Source organism: Daktulosphaira vitifoliae, unplaced genomic scaffold, assembly GCF_025091365.1.
Source record: "Daktulosphaira vitifoliae isolate Bord-2020 unplaced genomic scaffold, ASM2509136v1 Scaffold_5, whole genome shotgun sequence".
Taxonomy (NCBI): Eukaryota; Metazoa; Arthropoda; class Insecta; order Hemiptera; family Phylloxeridae; genus Daktulosphaira; species Daktulosphaira vitifoliae.
Window position 1 is genome coordinate 24,228,946 of NW_026099576.1, and position 16,356 is coordinate 24,245,301.

The 16,356-nt window shown below is 33.7% G+C and overlaps 1 protein-coding gene across 2 annotated transcripts in view; it reads left to right on the forward strand.

Moving 5' to 3' along the window:
* LOC126906516 (disintegrin and metalloproteinase domain-containing protein 10) overlaps positions 1-16,356 on the forward strand; it is a 49,572-nt gene that overhangs the window by 10,217 nt on the left and 22,999 nt on the right. The window contains exons 2-3 of one of the 2 annotated variants that reach the window (XM_050687064.1): positions 2,516-2,669; positions 13,473-13,594. In XM_050687064.1, the coding sequence (XP_050543021.1) occupies positions 2,516-2,669; positions 13,473-13,594 (276 nt within the window). The remainder of the gene's footprint in view (positions 1-2,515; positions 2,670-13,472; positions 13,595-16,356) is intronic. The other variant, XM_050687065.1, reaches the window with a different exon arrangement.

The following is a 16,356-nucleotide window of genomic DNA, read 5'->3' on the forward strand; positions in this document are numbered from 1 at the left end:
TTAAAACCATTCTGTAATATTATAAATGATACTTGTTTAACCATTCAACCGCTTTAATAATTTATGTGTTGATAAAATTAACTTGAATAATTTTATCACAAAATCAATAGAGTTGGATCGAAGGATCAAACCTGAATAAATATAACCTTTGTCCTAAGCAAATAGAGTTTTTTGCATAAAGCAATTATAATATTTGTTTATTGGTATTCGTAAATATTGGATTTGAATTTTTGAATTTCATTTTGATCTTTCTGAATATTTAAAATGATGAAAACCTCTAGTGGTTAAAAAAAAAAAAGTTTCTAAAAAGCATTATGTATTTCTTTTATTTTTATTATTAAGATGATATTTAAATAGACTATGTATAGATCAATAAAAAAATTTGTTATTTTTATTCTATAGTGTAACTACTCGAACAAAATGTGAAACAATTTATTTTGACAAGATCACACCTGCTTATATAGCTATTTTATATTACTGATTTTTTGTTAGACAGCGCAATTATATTCTCAATATTTCTACAAAAACGCATCTCACTACCAAAAATATCACTCGCAAGATCTTTATATTTTATTATTATTCTTTAAGAAAAATATTAATAGATGCTGGTATAGTTCTACTTAAACTTAACATTAGAATTTGGTTTTAGAAACGTGATAACTTGGTAGTAGTGAAGGAATTCATGTTTAAAAAAATGGACATTATGAGGCCGTTTAAATGATTTTGTCTTTAAGAACGTTTAGCTCGAGAGTAATTATACTTAAATATTATAAGTAGTTCCACTAACCAAGTAAGAACACGATTAAAATTTCAATTAATTTATTTTTGTCACGGCCGTGTTTCGTTAGTTTAATTAAATTGTAAAATAGTAATATTCAAAGGGGTCTTAAAGCTTATAATTATGTAGGCGTTATGATCTCGAGTTGATTTTGCATTCTCCAAGCACTCAGACAACCGTAAATTACTTTGAGATTCTGTATCGATATTTTCCATTTATAAGTGCACATTTTGGTACAGATTTTTCACCGTGTTTTTTTATTTAATGGTACACGGTAGCGCTAATCTGTCCATTAAAATGGTTAAATGAGGAGCTGGGTTATTTTTTCACTCTAAAAAGATTGCCAATGAAAATAATTATTCTGATTAAAAAAGAGTCTCATCTTTAACTAAGTAAAACTTAATATTTTCAGTGACTATTTAGCTTTTACATAAAGATTTATTAGGAACTTCGAGTCCGTTATGTCGATTAAAATAATGAATAAAACAGTTGTAATTTTTAGGGACAATGTAAATATAAATTAATTTACGCGTTATAAATTTTAGCAACTCGATAGCTGAAATTGTCTGGTGTCATATGCGGATTTTTTTTTTCGATTTTTCAAAAATGATGTCGATTTAAGTCCAAGTCGAGTTTACCGCACTAATTTTAAGTGTTGTGGTGACAGTCAAAAACGATGGATGCTGTCCGATAGTACGTTATTTAAGCGACTACAGAAAAAGTTTGCTGCCGAGCCTTAAAAATAAATAACTAATAAATCTGTTGCGCGGAAAATGGTTAAAAGTTTTCCGTTTGAGATTTTATATTTTGTTGCGCCGTTGGAAAAATAAGCTAATATTTAATCAAACTCTTGAACAACAACGGCTGCCCGAATTGGAAGTTTAATATTTTTTCTCACCTTTAAAGTCTAAAACCGAGAATAACATGTTCCTTATGCCAAGTGGTTTGAACGCGTCTGTATGGTATTGAATATTCGCAGAACGGACGGTCCAAGGGCATTTATTGGTTTACGCGTAACGTTCACTTTGAAATTGTAGTTTTGTCGGTCGGCGGCGGCGGCGGCGGCGGCGGTGTTCATAAAAGGTAAATTTATGCAAAAGCATACCAATGATATTCCCAGCGATGGGCAAATACAACGTACACAAGACCACTGTAGGTGTATAGTTTATACATATATTATATCGGGACTAACGTTTCGGACGGACTTGCTCGCGCGGCGGTGACGCGGCAAAGGGATGAGCGGTGGGACCATCAAAATATCGATTTGAGTGCCTACTGCATGCAGCGGCGCCACCGGGGGGGCGGGGAGGCGTGCGACATTCCTCGGCAATATTCGCGCGGGCAAAGCGCATACACGCTCGTTAGGGCGAAAGCGGACTGAGATAGAGGAATAATATACGCGTAGGTGTCCGTTTTCGGATGTGTGTATAGTCGGTTTCAATTATATACAACCGGTCAGATTTATGAGGTATTATTTCTTTATCTCTTCTCCGATCTACCCCTTTCTCCCCTCGAAGTCTCTCTTATCTGTATGCGGGCCGTTGTATGTTTTATTATTATGCATTGGGTCATTATTTTATCCGGCGAAATGCGCAAACCGCACGATAATGTTGTTGAAGAGGGTAAGCCACATGCGAACGCCGTCTCCCGTACAACATTACTATCGTACAACAACAATAACTTTGCCGTATTCTGTTTGTGTACGGATGTGTAATGTACGTTTATTTTGTTTTGTAGGCAAACTGCCGGCGCTCAACCATTTCATAAAGCACTACATGCCGGCGGAATACGACCGGGACAGTCTGAAGGAGCAACACCGGAGAATGCGCAGGGATGCGCTCCGGCAGTTACCGGCTCAGCCATTGCGGCTCACTATCGGCACTCCGCACAGGTTTGTTTCACTGCTTCAACTAACAAAACTAAATTATATTTTGTGGCGCATAAAAATGCATTGCAAAATTATTCGATTCGAGTGTCTGACCAAATGGTTCTGACTGTTTTTCTCTCACACCAAATTATACCCAAATCTCGCCGACGAGATTTCATAGAGTACAATGGCACTAATTATTTTCGGATTTCATTGTTCTTTCGAATAAATCGTGTTACGACAATTGTCCTTATGATCTCATGACATTTTTCCCGCCATATCCGACGCCCATTATTTCTACACAAACGCGTTACTTTTTAAGAACGTTTCACGACATTCTGTGTGTCAATACGCGCACGTTCTTAATTGTCGTCCACAATACCCATTAACCTAAAAAAATGTTTGCTTTCCCGATAAATATTTAAGTAAAAATCAAAAAACAAATAAATCACACACAGAGTGGTTCCTTAAAATTGTTCAGCGTGATAAACTTTGAAGCATGACGGAAGTGGTTTTATTTTTTCTCGATGACTGTTTTTGGTTATTTTTTATTTATTTATTGAAATAAATAATTTATGCTCGCTATATTTGAAAGACTATTCACTGGGCAGTTATGTTTAAATTTTTAAGGCTTAATAATATATGATACTTCTTAGTGATCGCGGTTGTTAAGTTATTCGATACCTTAAGTGGGTTAGTATTTGATTTACCGTAACTGGAAGTACGTACTCGGGTACTTGGACAAGTTATTTGGAATAAACAGCGTAATCATATTTTTATCCAAGAAATCTCGAAGCAGAAGAAATAGTTTCATATTACTATCGCGGGTAATAAATGCAGCAATGTATAATAATATTATTCCGAGTTAATTTAAAAATTTTGCAAGTGGCCAATAAAATGTCGAGATCAAAATAATAATTGGTTTTGATAATTTTTTTTACGAAAACAATAACGAAGAACAAACAAATTTCGCGTACAATAAAATTCTTTGGGAGTGAAGGAGTACAATTTTTTCATTTGTTGTTATTTATTAAAAATAAGTAAATACCTACGTAGAATTTCTCCGTTAAATTATGGAAACTACTACGGTCACGTATGGTACATTGACCACATTAGAGGTCACTTTTATTAAAATAGTTTGAAATTCGTCGAATTAACTGCTACTGCGTTTTATTCCATGTCGAAACACGGTTTTTTTTTTTTTTTTGAGTTGCCGTTAGATGACATTGCGAAAACCAATAATTATAATAACACCATCTATTTATAAATTAATGGTAATTGTATTTTTTTACGAAGGCGAAGAGTAATTATATTCGGTCAGCCGTGTTCATCATTTTGAAATATTTTCAGCAATGAAACGATTTCGAGGAAATCGCTTTAAAAACAATACCTGTGTAGTTTCAAGCGTACCAAGTGATTTGTTTGAAATATGATTGACCTCTTGTGTTTGCACTGTTACATTATTACTGGTTTATACGATGGCGTTGTTTCATTTTATTGCCGTCTCGTCATACCCTCCTCCCTCGATCGAAGAGATCCGTGTGTGGGTACGAATGATATTTGCAACAGCCATTGACCGCATCGATTTGCTCTATCGCGTACCGGTCGGTGGCGCGGACCAGTGCGTTTTGGTGCGGTTGCGTTGCATTGTCGCGGTTAACATATGGTCGACGATAGCGTGAACTATAGAATTACAGCGACACGAAGCAGCAGCAGCTTTAGGAACGATTGCGTTGTTCGTGTATGCGTCTGACCGGAGAGGATTAACCTCGATGGCGGTGCCGTGTCCATCGGCTTCAGTTACCGATTGATTGTTGTTTGCAGTTCTACCGAATAACCCACACGGGGGTACATTCGTCATCGCGTTTGAATTCATTTATCGTGGTCGAACGCTGTAGATGTGTTGACGGGACCGTTTCTGCCGGCAGTGAACTTGGGGACGAAACTTTGGGAGAAGGGTTTTCATGTCGAGTCGTATGCCGTTTGTTCGTTCCGACGGTCTCGGGTGGGTCGTTTGAACTTGAAATTCAGTACCCAATTCGGCAGTTGCGCGCATCAATACGGTCGTCGGACATATTTCGTTATTGTGTCCGTGAACTATTTTCGATAACACTTTTTAGTTAGTCGCCGTGCAACACGTATATGTGTTCTCTGCAGTCCAAAATAGGTAGTCAACCGAATTGTAGGTAATTTATTCATTCGGTGCCAACTTAAAGTGATGCTCAGATGAATTCACCCGAGTGACGGATTACGTTGCTATCTACCCGAGAGCATTTATTCGAACCCAACCGAAAGCTACAGGCGCATTCATCTCCGTGTTTGAAAATACTTATCGGTTTCCTCGCTATGGTAACACGAGGGTCGACTAGAAAATAAAAGCTTTTTAAAAAATACGAACGATCAAATCAATATTGTCAACAACTCTGGACCGCAATACGCTTAATATGGTCGTGTAATTTTAATGATTTATGTTATTACACTTGGCCGAGTATATCTATTACAGCAGTCAACTGCTATGTGGTCATGAATTGTACTGTTTTAGTTCTATGCTGTACACTACATCAGCATATAAATCACAGTAATACTGCCTTTCGCTCCCACTCCGTTTTATCTTTATTGTTGTTATTATTTGTCTCGTGGAAATTCGCAAATACAGTCAAAGGCAATCCGGACGAATTCTGTTAATCCTTCTAAACTGTAATGATCCTTTGTCGATTTTCGCAAATGTGGAATTATATACATCCAAAGTGTTTCTCTGTAGCGTTTGATCTAGCCGAAAAGGAGTATTATAATTGCACGTCTTGTGCGAATATTATCGTTCTCCAGTGCTGTTTACATCACAAACGGCTAATCAGCAAAAGTCTCATATTTCGTGTGCACGATGATAGTTTTAAATTTGGAAAACATTATGTTATCTTCACATGTCGTCCAAAACAAGACTAGATCCTTTTGGATATTGTTTGAAGTGAACTTGAAAAAACGTACACTCTATATGTATATATTATTATTATTTTCGATATGTAGATTTTTTTTTCTAAATATGCACAATAGAGTATTTTCTTACTATAAGTAAAATTGGCGTGTTATCCTCTGGGAGATAACGCGATATGATCGATTCTTCATTATGAGCTAGCCTATTGTTGTTGATTTGACGTTATCTACTTTGTACATAGTAAACATTTTTGTGAAGATTCGCCCAAATGTTATTTGAGTGAATTTTCGTTTTAACGGGGTACTACCTTGCGCACAAAGAATAAAGGGTACACAAAAAGTTTTCGAAAGTAATTTAGTCAGTTGTGAGTGTAGCGCGGTGGTATACCAATAGTCACTTCTTTTATTTAGGGTAGTTTTATTCCGCCTAATAATCACGAGTTTTCCTTTTTATGCCCAACAGCGCACACCCTCGCCAAGTCATCTCCCCGTTTCGACACCCCCACCTCAGTTGTTACAGCTTGGCCCTACTGATTATTAATGTTTTCTTTCCCCTGCCGTTCTTTCTTCTGTGTTTCTTCTTGCTTTCCAGTGATGCCATACTCGAGATGTACGTATTGAAGTAACGTACTCTTCTGGATTTTATGACGACGCATTTGCGTAGCTGTTTGTCTTAAAATGCATTATATATTTTTAATAAAATTAACAGTACAATAACTCGGCAAAATTCAATTCGATAGTAAATCCACTAATGACGCAAATAATTAAATATGAATCAAGTGCCCGAATGTTTTTTAATATAAATTGCAATCGTTTATCATAAATATGTCAAGAGNACTCGAGATGTACGTATTGAAGTAACGTACTCTTCTGGATTTTATGACGACGCATTTGCGTAGCTGTTTGTCTTAAAATGCATTATATATTTTTAATAAAATTAACAGTACAATAACTCGACAAAATTCAATTCGATAGTAAATCCACTAATGACGCAAATAATTAAATAATTAAATATGAATCAAGTGCCCGAGTGTTTTTTAATATAAATTGCAATCGTTTATCATAAATATGTCAAGAATATATGTAAATAAGCTCTGAAAAATGTGTATTTTTATATTTCAGTTTAATGTATACCATCACGGCCGACTGTTTTAGTTAATTTCAACGTAAATATATTTTACGAAGAAAAAAATTTTTTTTCTTTATTAAAGTTCGAGCAGGAATTTCCTTAAAAATAATAATATTGTTTTGTTAAAAGTAAAAAACTGATAAAAATTATTTCTGTTCAGCGCTGCTTAAATTTCACAGGAAATATTTCATTACTCTAGTTTATATACATATATATATATATATATATATATCAGAGTGTTATATATTTTCACTTCAAAACTAATCCAAGACAACGAATATTTGACATTTTATATTGTTTTTAATTTTTGCATAACGATGTACTATTATTGTTTTGTTTAGCGTTATAAATATACAGTCAGTTTTAAAAGGTATGTTGTACAACATTGAAAAGTAAAGTGTTAAGTTTACATAGCATAAATGATTTATAAATATGTAAAAGTTTGAATTTTCTACTGAGGGTTTCGCTGTAAGGATTAACACGCGTTTTTAGTGATTATGAACAATGTACACACACTAACATTCAATAGAAATTTTACCGAAGCCACAAATATGTTTGTTTAGAGTAATAGTTTTACAATTACATTGTCGGTGGTTTTTCTTTTACCTACTTTATGTCAATCCCGTTAATGGAATATTCCGATAAACCGATGAAAGTACAGGGAAGAACCGAACTGCGGTGTTGTTTTACCGTGACCTAAGCAGTTAGTCGTATTACAAACGTCTACTAGGTCACCCACGACAGTTTTGTTCTAATTATTCTCAGTTGTACTGCCTACTCCGTCATGTTAATAATCACAGCTGTAATGTAAAACAGACGGAATTCTGTGTGTGTGTGTGTGTGTGCGTGACATACTTGTCTACTGGGGTCAAGAAATTGTCCTAAACAACATTCCCGTGGCAAAATCTCGACGACAATATAATAGTTCATAACGCCCAGCCATAAACTTTAAAGTGTTGCAATAAAAAAGTATAATTTATTATGATTACACTTCCAAAAAAATAAAGCAGTACGGTGTAGGTCCCCGGATTGATAAAAACTACCTAGAAAAGATTAACTTTACTAAAAAAAGTTAAATAAACAATTATACAATTTGAAGAGCAAATTATTATGATATATATAACGCGCATTGTAGTAGACATCATAATAGCCGGTCGAATAATAAATCACGTAATGTTTATGCGAAACCCAACCGTATTGTCAATTATTTAATAATATTTTATTAATTGTCTGTGGCTGAATCTCATTACACGTCCAATTACTTATTTTGTACTCCGACCCCAGATCGTTTCCACATTACCGTAACCAATTATGTAATAGGTCAATGTAAAAAAAATTAACTCATTTAATAATACGTGTAGTCAGCGAACCACAATAACAATCGTAGTGAATATAAATCGCATGTCCCTTTTAATAACAAAAAATAAACGGATTCGCACATTCGATCATCTTAATTCATTAGCAAATCTTCTTAACCAATCGGATGTTAACAACAGGCGCAGTACTGGCAGTTCTGGCAGCGGCTCTACAAGAACTGGCATACGATAACGTTGCTTTTCCGTACTGGCGGATCAGTACTGCACGTTTAACCATTACTACGCTGTCGTTCCGCCAGCAATGGCGGCAGCCGAGTACTGTCCGCCAAAAGTTGAACAGTACTCGGACAAAACGCTAGCCGGTACTCCGCCAGTACGGGACAGCCAATGGTCAGTACTGGCGCAATAGCAGCCCGTCAACGCCGGTACTGCTCGACAGCAATTTCTGCTTGGGTAGGTTCCGTTGTTAAACGACACTGTTGTTATTATTAATAAATTTCCACGTTGATATATCGAATTGGTGTGGTGACATGTTGTTGAACTCAAAATCGCTGAATAATATTTGGCGGTAATTTATGTAATAGACACTTGACGCGCCGAGACAATCGCTTATGACACGTGAGATCGTGCGCAATAACTTACATTCAAAACGTACTTATTGTTTTATTGGTACGATCAGTTTGTATTTGTACATCTCGTCGTCCAATAAAAATATTTCTCATTTGTCATCGAATTAGATCTGTGTAATGTGTTTTAAACTCGTCCTCTTGGCACTTTCAAGTAGTAAATCTTCGATTGTTTTTGGCCGATACCGCCGGCAACGATTTTTTATTCCCTACTCGTATGATTGATACCTTAGCGTATTCGCACTGGCGTTGTTCAATGCAACTCCAACTTGGGTCTGTATAATCAATATCCTGTAACCCGACGCGTAATCATTTTTAATGTAATCGGATACAACAATTTGTATTGATAAAAAGTCTATTAAAAATATTTTTACACGAAAGCGTGTTGTGAAAATAGCCGCAGAGAATTTCTGAAATAAAATTCTACGTTTATTATGCCGTTCGTTAATATCCATTGGAATACATTTTTTTAAATCATCACTTGAAATCACAAATAGGAGAATTATTTTTCATTGCTTTGTTAATCCAATTTTTATGGTAGTTTGACCGTCGTATTTTTCAAACAAGGATTACGAGAAAAAACTTTTTTAAGCTTAATATTATTTAATTACACGCGCAACTTTTTTGTTTTGCTGTTATACATTCGGCAGAGCTCGTTCAAAAATTAAGTTTTACTCGCTATGAATAATTAAACAATTTTTTTTTATAAAGGTATTACGACCACGTTGTATGGAATTTCAAAGATAAAAATTTACAAAAATCTTAGTTAAATTTTTCGAGTTATTTTTCATCTTAAAATTACATAAAACTTTATTAATATATTTCGAAGGTTAAAACTACTTATTTGGCGTTGCGCTAATATATTGGTATTGCTATTTTTGTTCATCATTATTTGTTATAAACTTAGAATTTTATCATATCCGCAAATCGAGTATTTTGTGAACGCTAATAAAATATGTGTGGCTTTGGATCTCACAGCAGATTGAATATTTTAGTGTTTTGAATGCCAACAACTTTTCTCTAATCATTTTTTCTTTGTTCGTTCTCAAGCATGTGTTTATTTAACTTGTACATGTGGTCTCAGGAAAATAACTTTGCCATTCAACGTATTTATCCTATTTAAGTGATGTTATATTACGTTTGCGCTTTTATAATTCTTCAGAGCTCATATAATTTCCCGGACACAATGAAAAAGTACTTGTATGAATGGCAAGTAACAATGTTTATTGCTCGCAAAGGTTATTTTTTAAATGTCGACTGTTATTAATTAGGTGCTCCACTAATGTCGAGTTAAAAAAAGATAGCCAAAGGTCGACCTCTTGAAAGTAAATGTCAAATACAGATACGCCAACAGTCAGTTATGTGGAGTTTTTTAAAAAAAAAGTTTCACGCACTCCATTTTTTAATTATTTTTTCGTACAATTTATTTGGAAAATAAAGCTTTAATTCCGTTATCTTTATAAAAATAAATACTTTTAGAAATTTATTTACAGTTTAGCGTAATTTATTCCATCGTTGTTCGACGATAAATTCTTTATAAAGGTATTTTTTAACGTAATTTTTACTCGTCGTACGCACAGAAAAATGAATTTTTCGAGTTATTTTAACCCCAAATTGCAGTTGTAGTCATACAACGTTGATTTTCACTTGGGAATGATGATTTGAATTATATTTACGGGGTTAAAATAACACTAGTCTATAGTGTTAACATGACTTAATCATATCGAGAATATTGTAGTTGAACTTGTATTCAAATTACTCTAAACCCACAAGAATTTAAACCAAGAGACTTTTGTTCCGACCTATTATATTTCTTATCTTGAACCGTATCAAGTACAACGTGATGTATTAAATGTCCTGTGTAATTGACGTAAACTCGATGACACTCGACTCATCAACATTGGTTGTAGTTAAAACGACTTGGATGTTTGTGTAGGTATTTGAACGTTAAACAGCAGATATTATTATTTTTATAGTTTATTTCGTAGACAATCTCAAAGTGTTCAGTTATTACATTTGGTTTTGTGTTTGTAAAACTGTTTCAGTTTCAAATATAATCGCTTTATTTTGTTCTTCTCCCGAATGGCTATGGGGTTTAAGAGAGACTTGGCTGACACACAGATTTTCTTATATACGTTTTGAAATTGTTTTTCACGCGTACCTATTGAAAGTGCGTCTGTGTGTCATTTCCAGGCTATTTCTCGTGCCCGTATAAAAATGAAATCGCACGTTTTTTAGTTTACTCGCAAGTATTTGACGGCCAACAGCATTTGTTATATTTTCGAGCAGGCGTAGAATATAATTATCTGTTTGTAATGAAAACGGCACGGCAGATTGCGCGGCTTTACACGTGCAATTGATATAGCACAGCGATAATAATGCGGATCGACTTACACAATAACAGACGTGCGTATGGAAATATATCTATAGCACCGCTGTTCCAATGACAGTTTTCCAATAAGGAAGTGTTTTGTCGGTCGTGTGTAACGCACGCTATGCTGCGAGTATGCTTGCGATACATTTTCCTCTGGGCAACCGTCAATTGTAGCGCGACAACGGGACAGAAGATAATACGCAACGTATAACACAATAAAATATGTACATGCACACAACCGTATCAATGACAGCGGTGCTCTTCGCGTTCGCCACTCTCCGTGAGCTGAATACGTACTGGAAAACAGTGGCGCAAACACCGCGCGCTTCTTCTCGGCCGTAGAAAAACCAGAACAATATAATATTGTTACACCGCGAAGGTCCCGCGTATGCATATAAGTATATTAGTGCATACTAATGTGACGTCATGTGTATTCTCATTGTTTCAATGCTTGTGGCAAGGTCATTCACCGGTCTTTGTCCTGTGCCGCCGACCGTGTGCATTGCGTTTCACGGTTATGTACTGACTAAGGGGAAAATATTGTTATTAATTGTTTACTTTTTGTCGTACACACGGTGTTGTGTGGCTATTGGGTCGTGCCGAAGAACGAATCTCGACGCTTGGTCCTCTGGATAAAAAACGTGCCGGTGTCATTGTTTCGCAGGGCTCGAGTTTGGCTTCGGAAGCCATTCGTTTGTGTAGAGTGCGCGCGTATGTGTTGTTGGCTTTTCCCATAATCAGGTAAATGGGTCACGTTTGACGCCAAATCATGTCAAGTCACCTGTGTACGCGTCGCGGTGCATGCGGTTTTCGCCTGTATAATTCCGTCGAATTTCCAGCAAAATGAATAACAACCGACGATAATTTCATAGTCGGCGCTGAATAAAACACCAACTTTATTCTCGGGTTGCAGCTAAAAATATAAATAATATTTTACACTTCGTTAGTCTACGCAGTTGTCCGTGCACGACTGCCGTTGCTCTTTTACGAGTGCGCCAAGCAATGAAAATCCATCATGAAAAAAAAAAAATGTGTTCAAACGGTTTTTAACATTTTTTTTCACTCTTATTTCCATCGCAGTCGATTGATAATATTTTCGCAAAAACGATTCCTTCAATATAATCATTTTATTGGTTTTCCGAGTATTATTTTTTAAGAAAAACTATTGGTTTCAAAGTTGATTGTTTCAAAGCTAAATTTTGTTACCGAGTTTACGTTTTATTTAATAACAAAAAAAAAAACAATAATAGCTCGAGTAAAATATAGCGAAATCGATCCATGTATCTGTATCTCGTGTATAGGCGTTTTAATGGAAAAGGCCCTTAGTCAATCGAGTCGCATGCGAGTTTTATTACATTTTGTACTAGGAATTGAAAAGTTTGATTGAAATCATTACTACTTCTCATAAATAAATACGGAACAATATCGTGATTATTATTATTTTCCCATTACTTCTTTTGCGATATATATATATATTTTTACTTTTGAGTAAATTGCAAAATAGTTATTTAATCGAGTTGGTTTTTTTTTGTTCAAAATCCTCAAAAAAGCTTATTAAACTCGACGTTTACGATCTGAAAGTTTTTCGCCGTATTCGATAGACAGCTCACAATTGTGATGTCGCAAATAACTCGTTCGTATAAATGTTTGTATCCCCAGCGAATTGTCCTAAACTGATATGTCTGGGTTTTATTACTTTTGAGAGTTTTGCGGTTCCTCGGGCAATAACGATCGCCGAGATAGGTAAACTCCGCATATACTTCAGACCTATCTATACGAGTACACCTTTTGGAAAATTATGTAACCAGAAAATATTATTGTATCATCGAACAAGGAAAACAAATTTATTAGATAGTTATATTCCGATTTTCTGTACTCACATTATTCGTCGAAATAAAACAATAATTTTTATACAAAGCGTATGTGTTATTCGTTTTCTACACATGGCGTTTTATTAAATGTAACAGTTTTTATGTACTGAAATGGGTCGGCACGGCGTAGCACGATAAAAACGTTATCCGATCCGCAACATCTCGAGTATTTGCAACTGCTCTTATTGTACTCGAGACGACCTCACTAAGAAATAAAAGTATTATTATATTTTCGTTATAACTAATCGTTTTTTTTTTTTTTGTGACCGGAGGAGTGACTTTGTATACGTTTCATTATTGTACATTGTGCAGACGGCATTTCCGCGTTAAGGCGGCTAACGATTTGAATATGGTCAAACTTACCATAGTAATGCGTCGACAATAACAATATAGCGGACTTAATTAAAACTTCTATTATTATTTATCAGTAATCGCTTATGGGCATAATTATTAGTTATCACTCACTATTGTCGACCTTCATAATTGTTCATTACAAAATGGAAAATCAGTGTTCAACTTCAATGACACTGACGTTTTCATATCTTTAAATTAATCATGTGATTTATGTTTTCTAATGAAGGACTTTCAAAATGTTGCTGACGCCAGACCAAAAGCTGTTTGCTGATGACGTTGTGTTTGAAGGTGCCAAAAACCGACCAATCCAATTTGATCCGGGCAAAGCCTATGCCGGAACGTTAGAAGGTAAATAATAGATAGTAAGACCCGTAAAACCCTTTTTCATCATAATGTACCTATAAAGTAATGTTTTATCAGATGTGTACGGTGCTCTTAGGCAAATAGGACTTATTAAGATGGCCATTAGCGTAACGTGTAATTATTATAGTTCGTGTCAAAAGTATGACGCGATCATAAAGAATTAGTACCACTACATAATTAAAAAATGATTTTAAGTGTTTTACACCCGTTAACATTCGTGTTTGTGGAAAAAATTGTTGTTTAATTTTCCGTTACAATGAAAACTGCTGTAATTTACAGTTAAATTATGCGTGATATATATTTAGGAGTATCATATGTAATAAAATTAAAAAATATGTCATTTAATTAGAAAAAAATAATTAAAACTTTATACGTGTCTTGTAACTGTTGGCTGAAAATGGCTACAAACGAACCAATACTTTTTTTGAACGATCAAACTGTAGAGGATGTTCGCATAATTTATTTTACGTTACCAGTTGAGAGTTTTTTACTCGAACTTCTATTGAAGTTCGAGTATATTGTTTAATATTCTCGATATAAAAAAGGTAAGAAATATTATCTTACCTTTTTGTTTTTATCAAACGTATCATATGGAGTTTTGTATTCAACAACAATCGCCAAAGGCCTTCGGTACTCGCAGTAGTTATTGATGTGCATATTTTATACCAAAAAATAAAGTTATTGAGTTATTAAGAAATATCATTTTGTATTCATCAAGTAGAGTCAATTCTTTGACAAGACTTACACTGAAATTTAGTTCTTTAATTTTTACCTATTTTGGGGACCGTAGAAAAAATTAATTAAAAGCTCTTTAGTATTTAACAATATATTTAAAGCAAATTGCTGTAGTTGGTTTAATTAGTTAATGAATAACAACATTCATTAACATATTATGATAGAGTAAAATACTTACAATTATTCCATTTGGTTTAATGGTATTTAAGCTTTTTTTTTTTTAAATTATTCAACAAAATTATCGTCACCTAAAGAATATTGATTTTTAATTATAAAAATATGACAGTGAATTTTGATTAAATCTTTAAATCATTTTGTTCTAAAATAAATAATTGTTATTTTTTGTTCTGTGCAATATGAAATTATTATTTTGTGTTACATAACATTTCTGTTTAAATTTGTAAGCTTCCAAAAACTATGTAACATTCAATTCAACTATATAACTGTTATATACAACAATATTGTACAGATTAAATTAAATTTTTAAAAACGAATACGGTTAAAAAAATTACGTTTATCTTTATTTAAAAACTCGTTTTTTTTTTGAAACGTATTTAATCGTTTAATTTTAGTACTTTTTACTGTACAATGAATATGATTGGCCCGCTACTCATTTTGAAGAGTTATGATTTTATGAGTAGTATATTTATTTCAGAAAATAAAATTACGAGTTAGTTGGTCAGAACTGACCGAAAATATCTTGTTGTTGCCTCATTATAATCTTCCAATCGTATTACGGGACGTGAAGAAACTTTCAAGTGAATTCTGATATGAAGTTTTAATTCGGTAGATAGTGAAAGGTTCGAACAGACGTCAGTAAAGTTTCCTTTAAAATTCTACTTGAGGTAAATACAATAACAGCGGTTGTAAAGCAATGTAGCACATTAAAGGGCTTCACAGCGAATTTTAATGAAAACCTATGTGTCAAACTATTTTGTATTAATGAAAATGTAAATTTTGAATATTTTGTTTGATTCAGGCAAAATAATCTAAGGGCGACGTCATTATTATTTATATTCGCATTGGAAATTCATTTGCAAGACGTTGGGTTGTAATTATTTCTTTGTATCTCATTTCACTTATTAAAACTTAAAAGTGTACTTTTGAACTAACTAATATAACACCCACAAACAATTTGTTCTCATTTCTGCCATTGCCATCAAAGGCGTGGATATATCCTTATAGATTTAAACTCTAATAAGAATATATGTACTTGGTTTTTCTCCTATATGATGATCGAAGCGAAGAAACTTTTTCTACGTGTCATGTATCTCATAAGATTTAGTTTTAAACTGGAAAACTTGCAATAGAAATTTGGAGTTGATTTGAAATGCTTAATAGTTGTTGTCAAGCTCTGTAGACGTATATTATATATATACACACATTTAAAATATAATATATTTTAAACTATTATCAATTATAATAGTTATGTCAACGCTTAATTTAATTTTTAATACGGGTCTCATAACGATACTTTTTAGTTATAACTAATTGCAAATAAATATTTATGTATCTTTATTATTTAATAAATCAAAACTATATATTTTAATTTTAACTAGCTTATATTTTGTGATTTTAATTAAAAATAAGTCACTGAGGAATTAAGTGTAAATAACAAAACTATAATATAAATCTAAAGCAAAAGTTGATGTTGGCTGATTGAAATTTGCTTTATTAGGCTAAACTTTTCAAACGTTTGAAATAAAAATAATAATCTTGTATTTTTTCTTTATGAGCTCTAATTTTTTTTCATTTCTATTACCGTGGCGTAAAAAATCAATTATTTTCTTATTTTATTTGGATGGGGTACACGCTTTCTCAACGATTTACTAACAATATAATATGTAGCAAAGAACGGCAAGAACTTCAGTGTATTTTTTTATTGCGGAATGGCCTTCATTTCGTGGCATGTTTATAATATTTTATATTTTATTTCACCATTGATTCCGAATTCCTCGCTGAGCGTTTTATTACAATAGCTAGGGGATGTTTTTCAGCCCAACTGTTTTCCT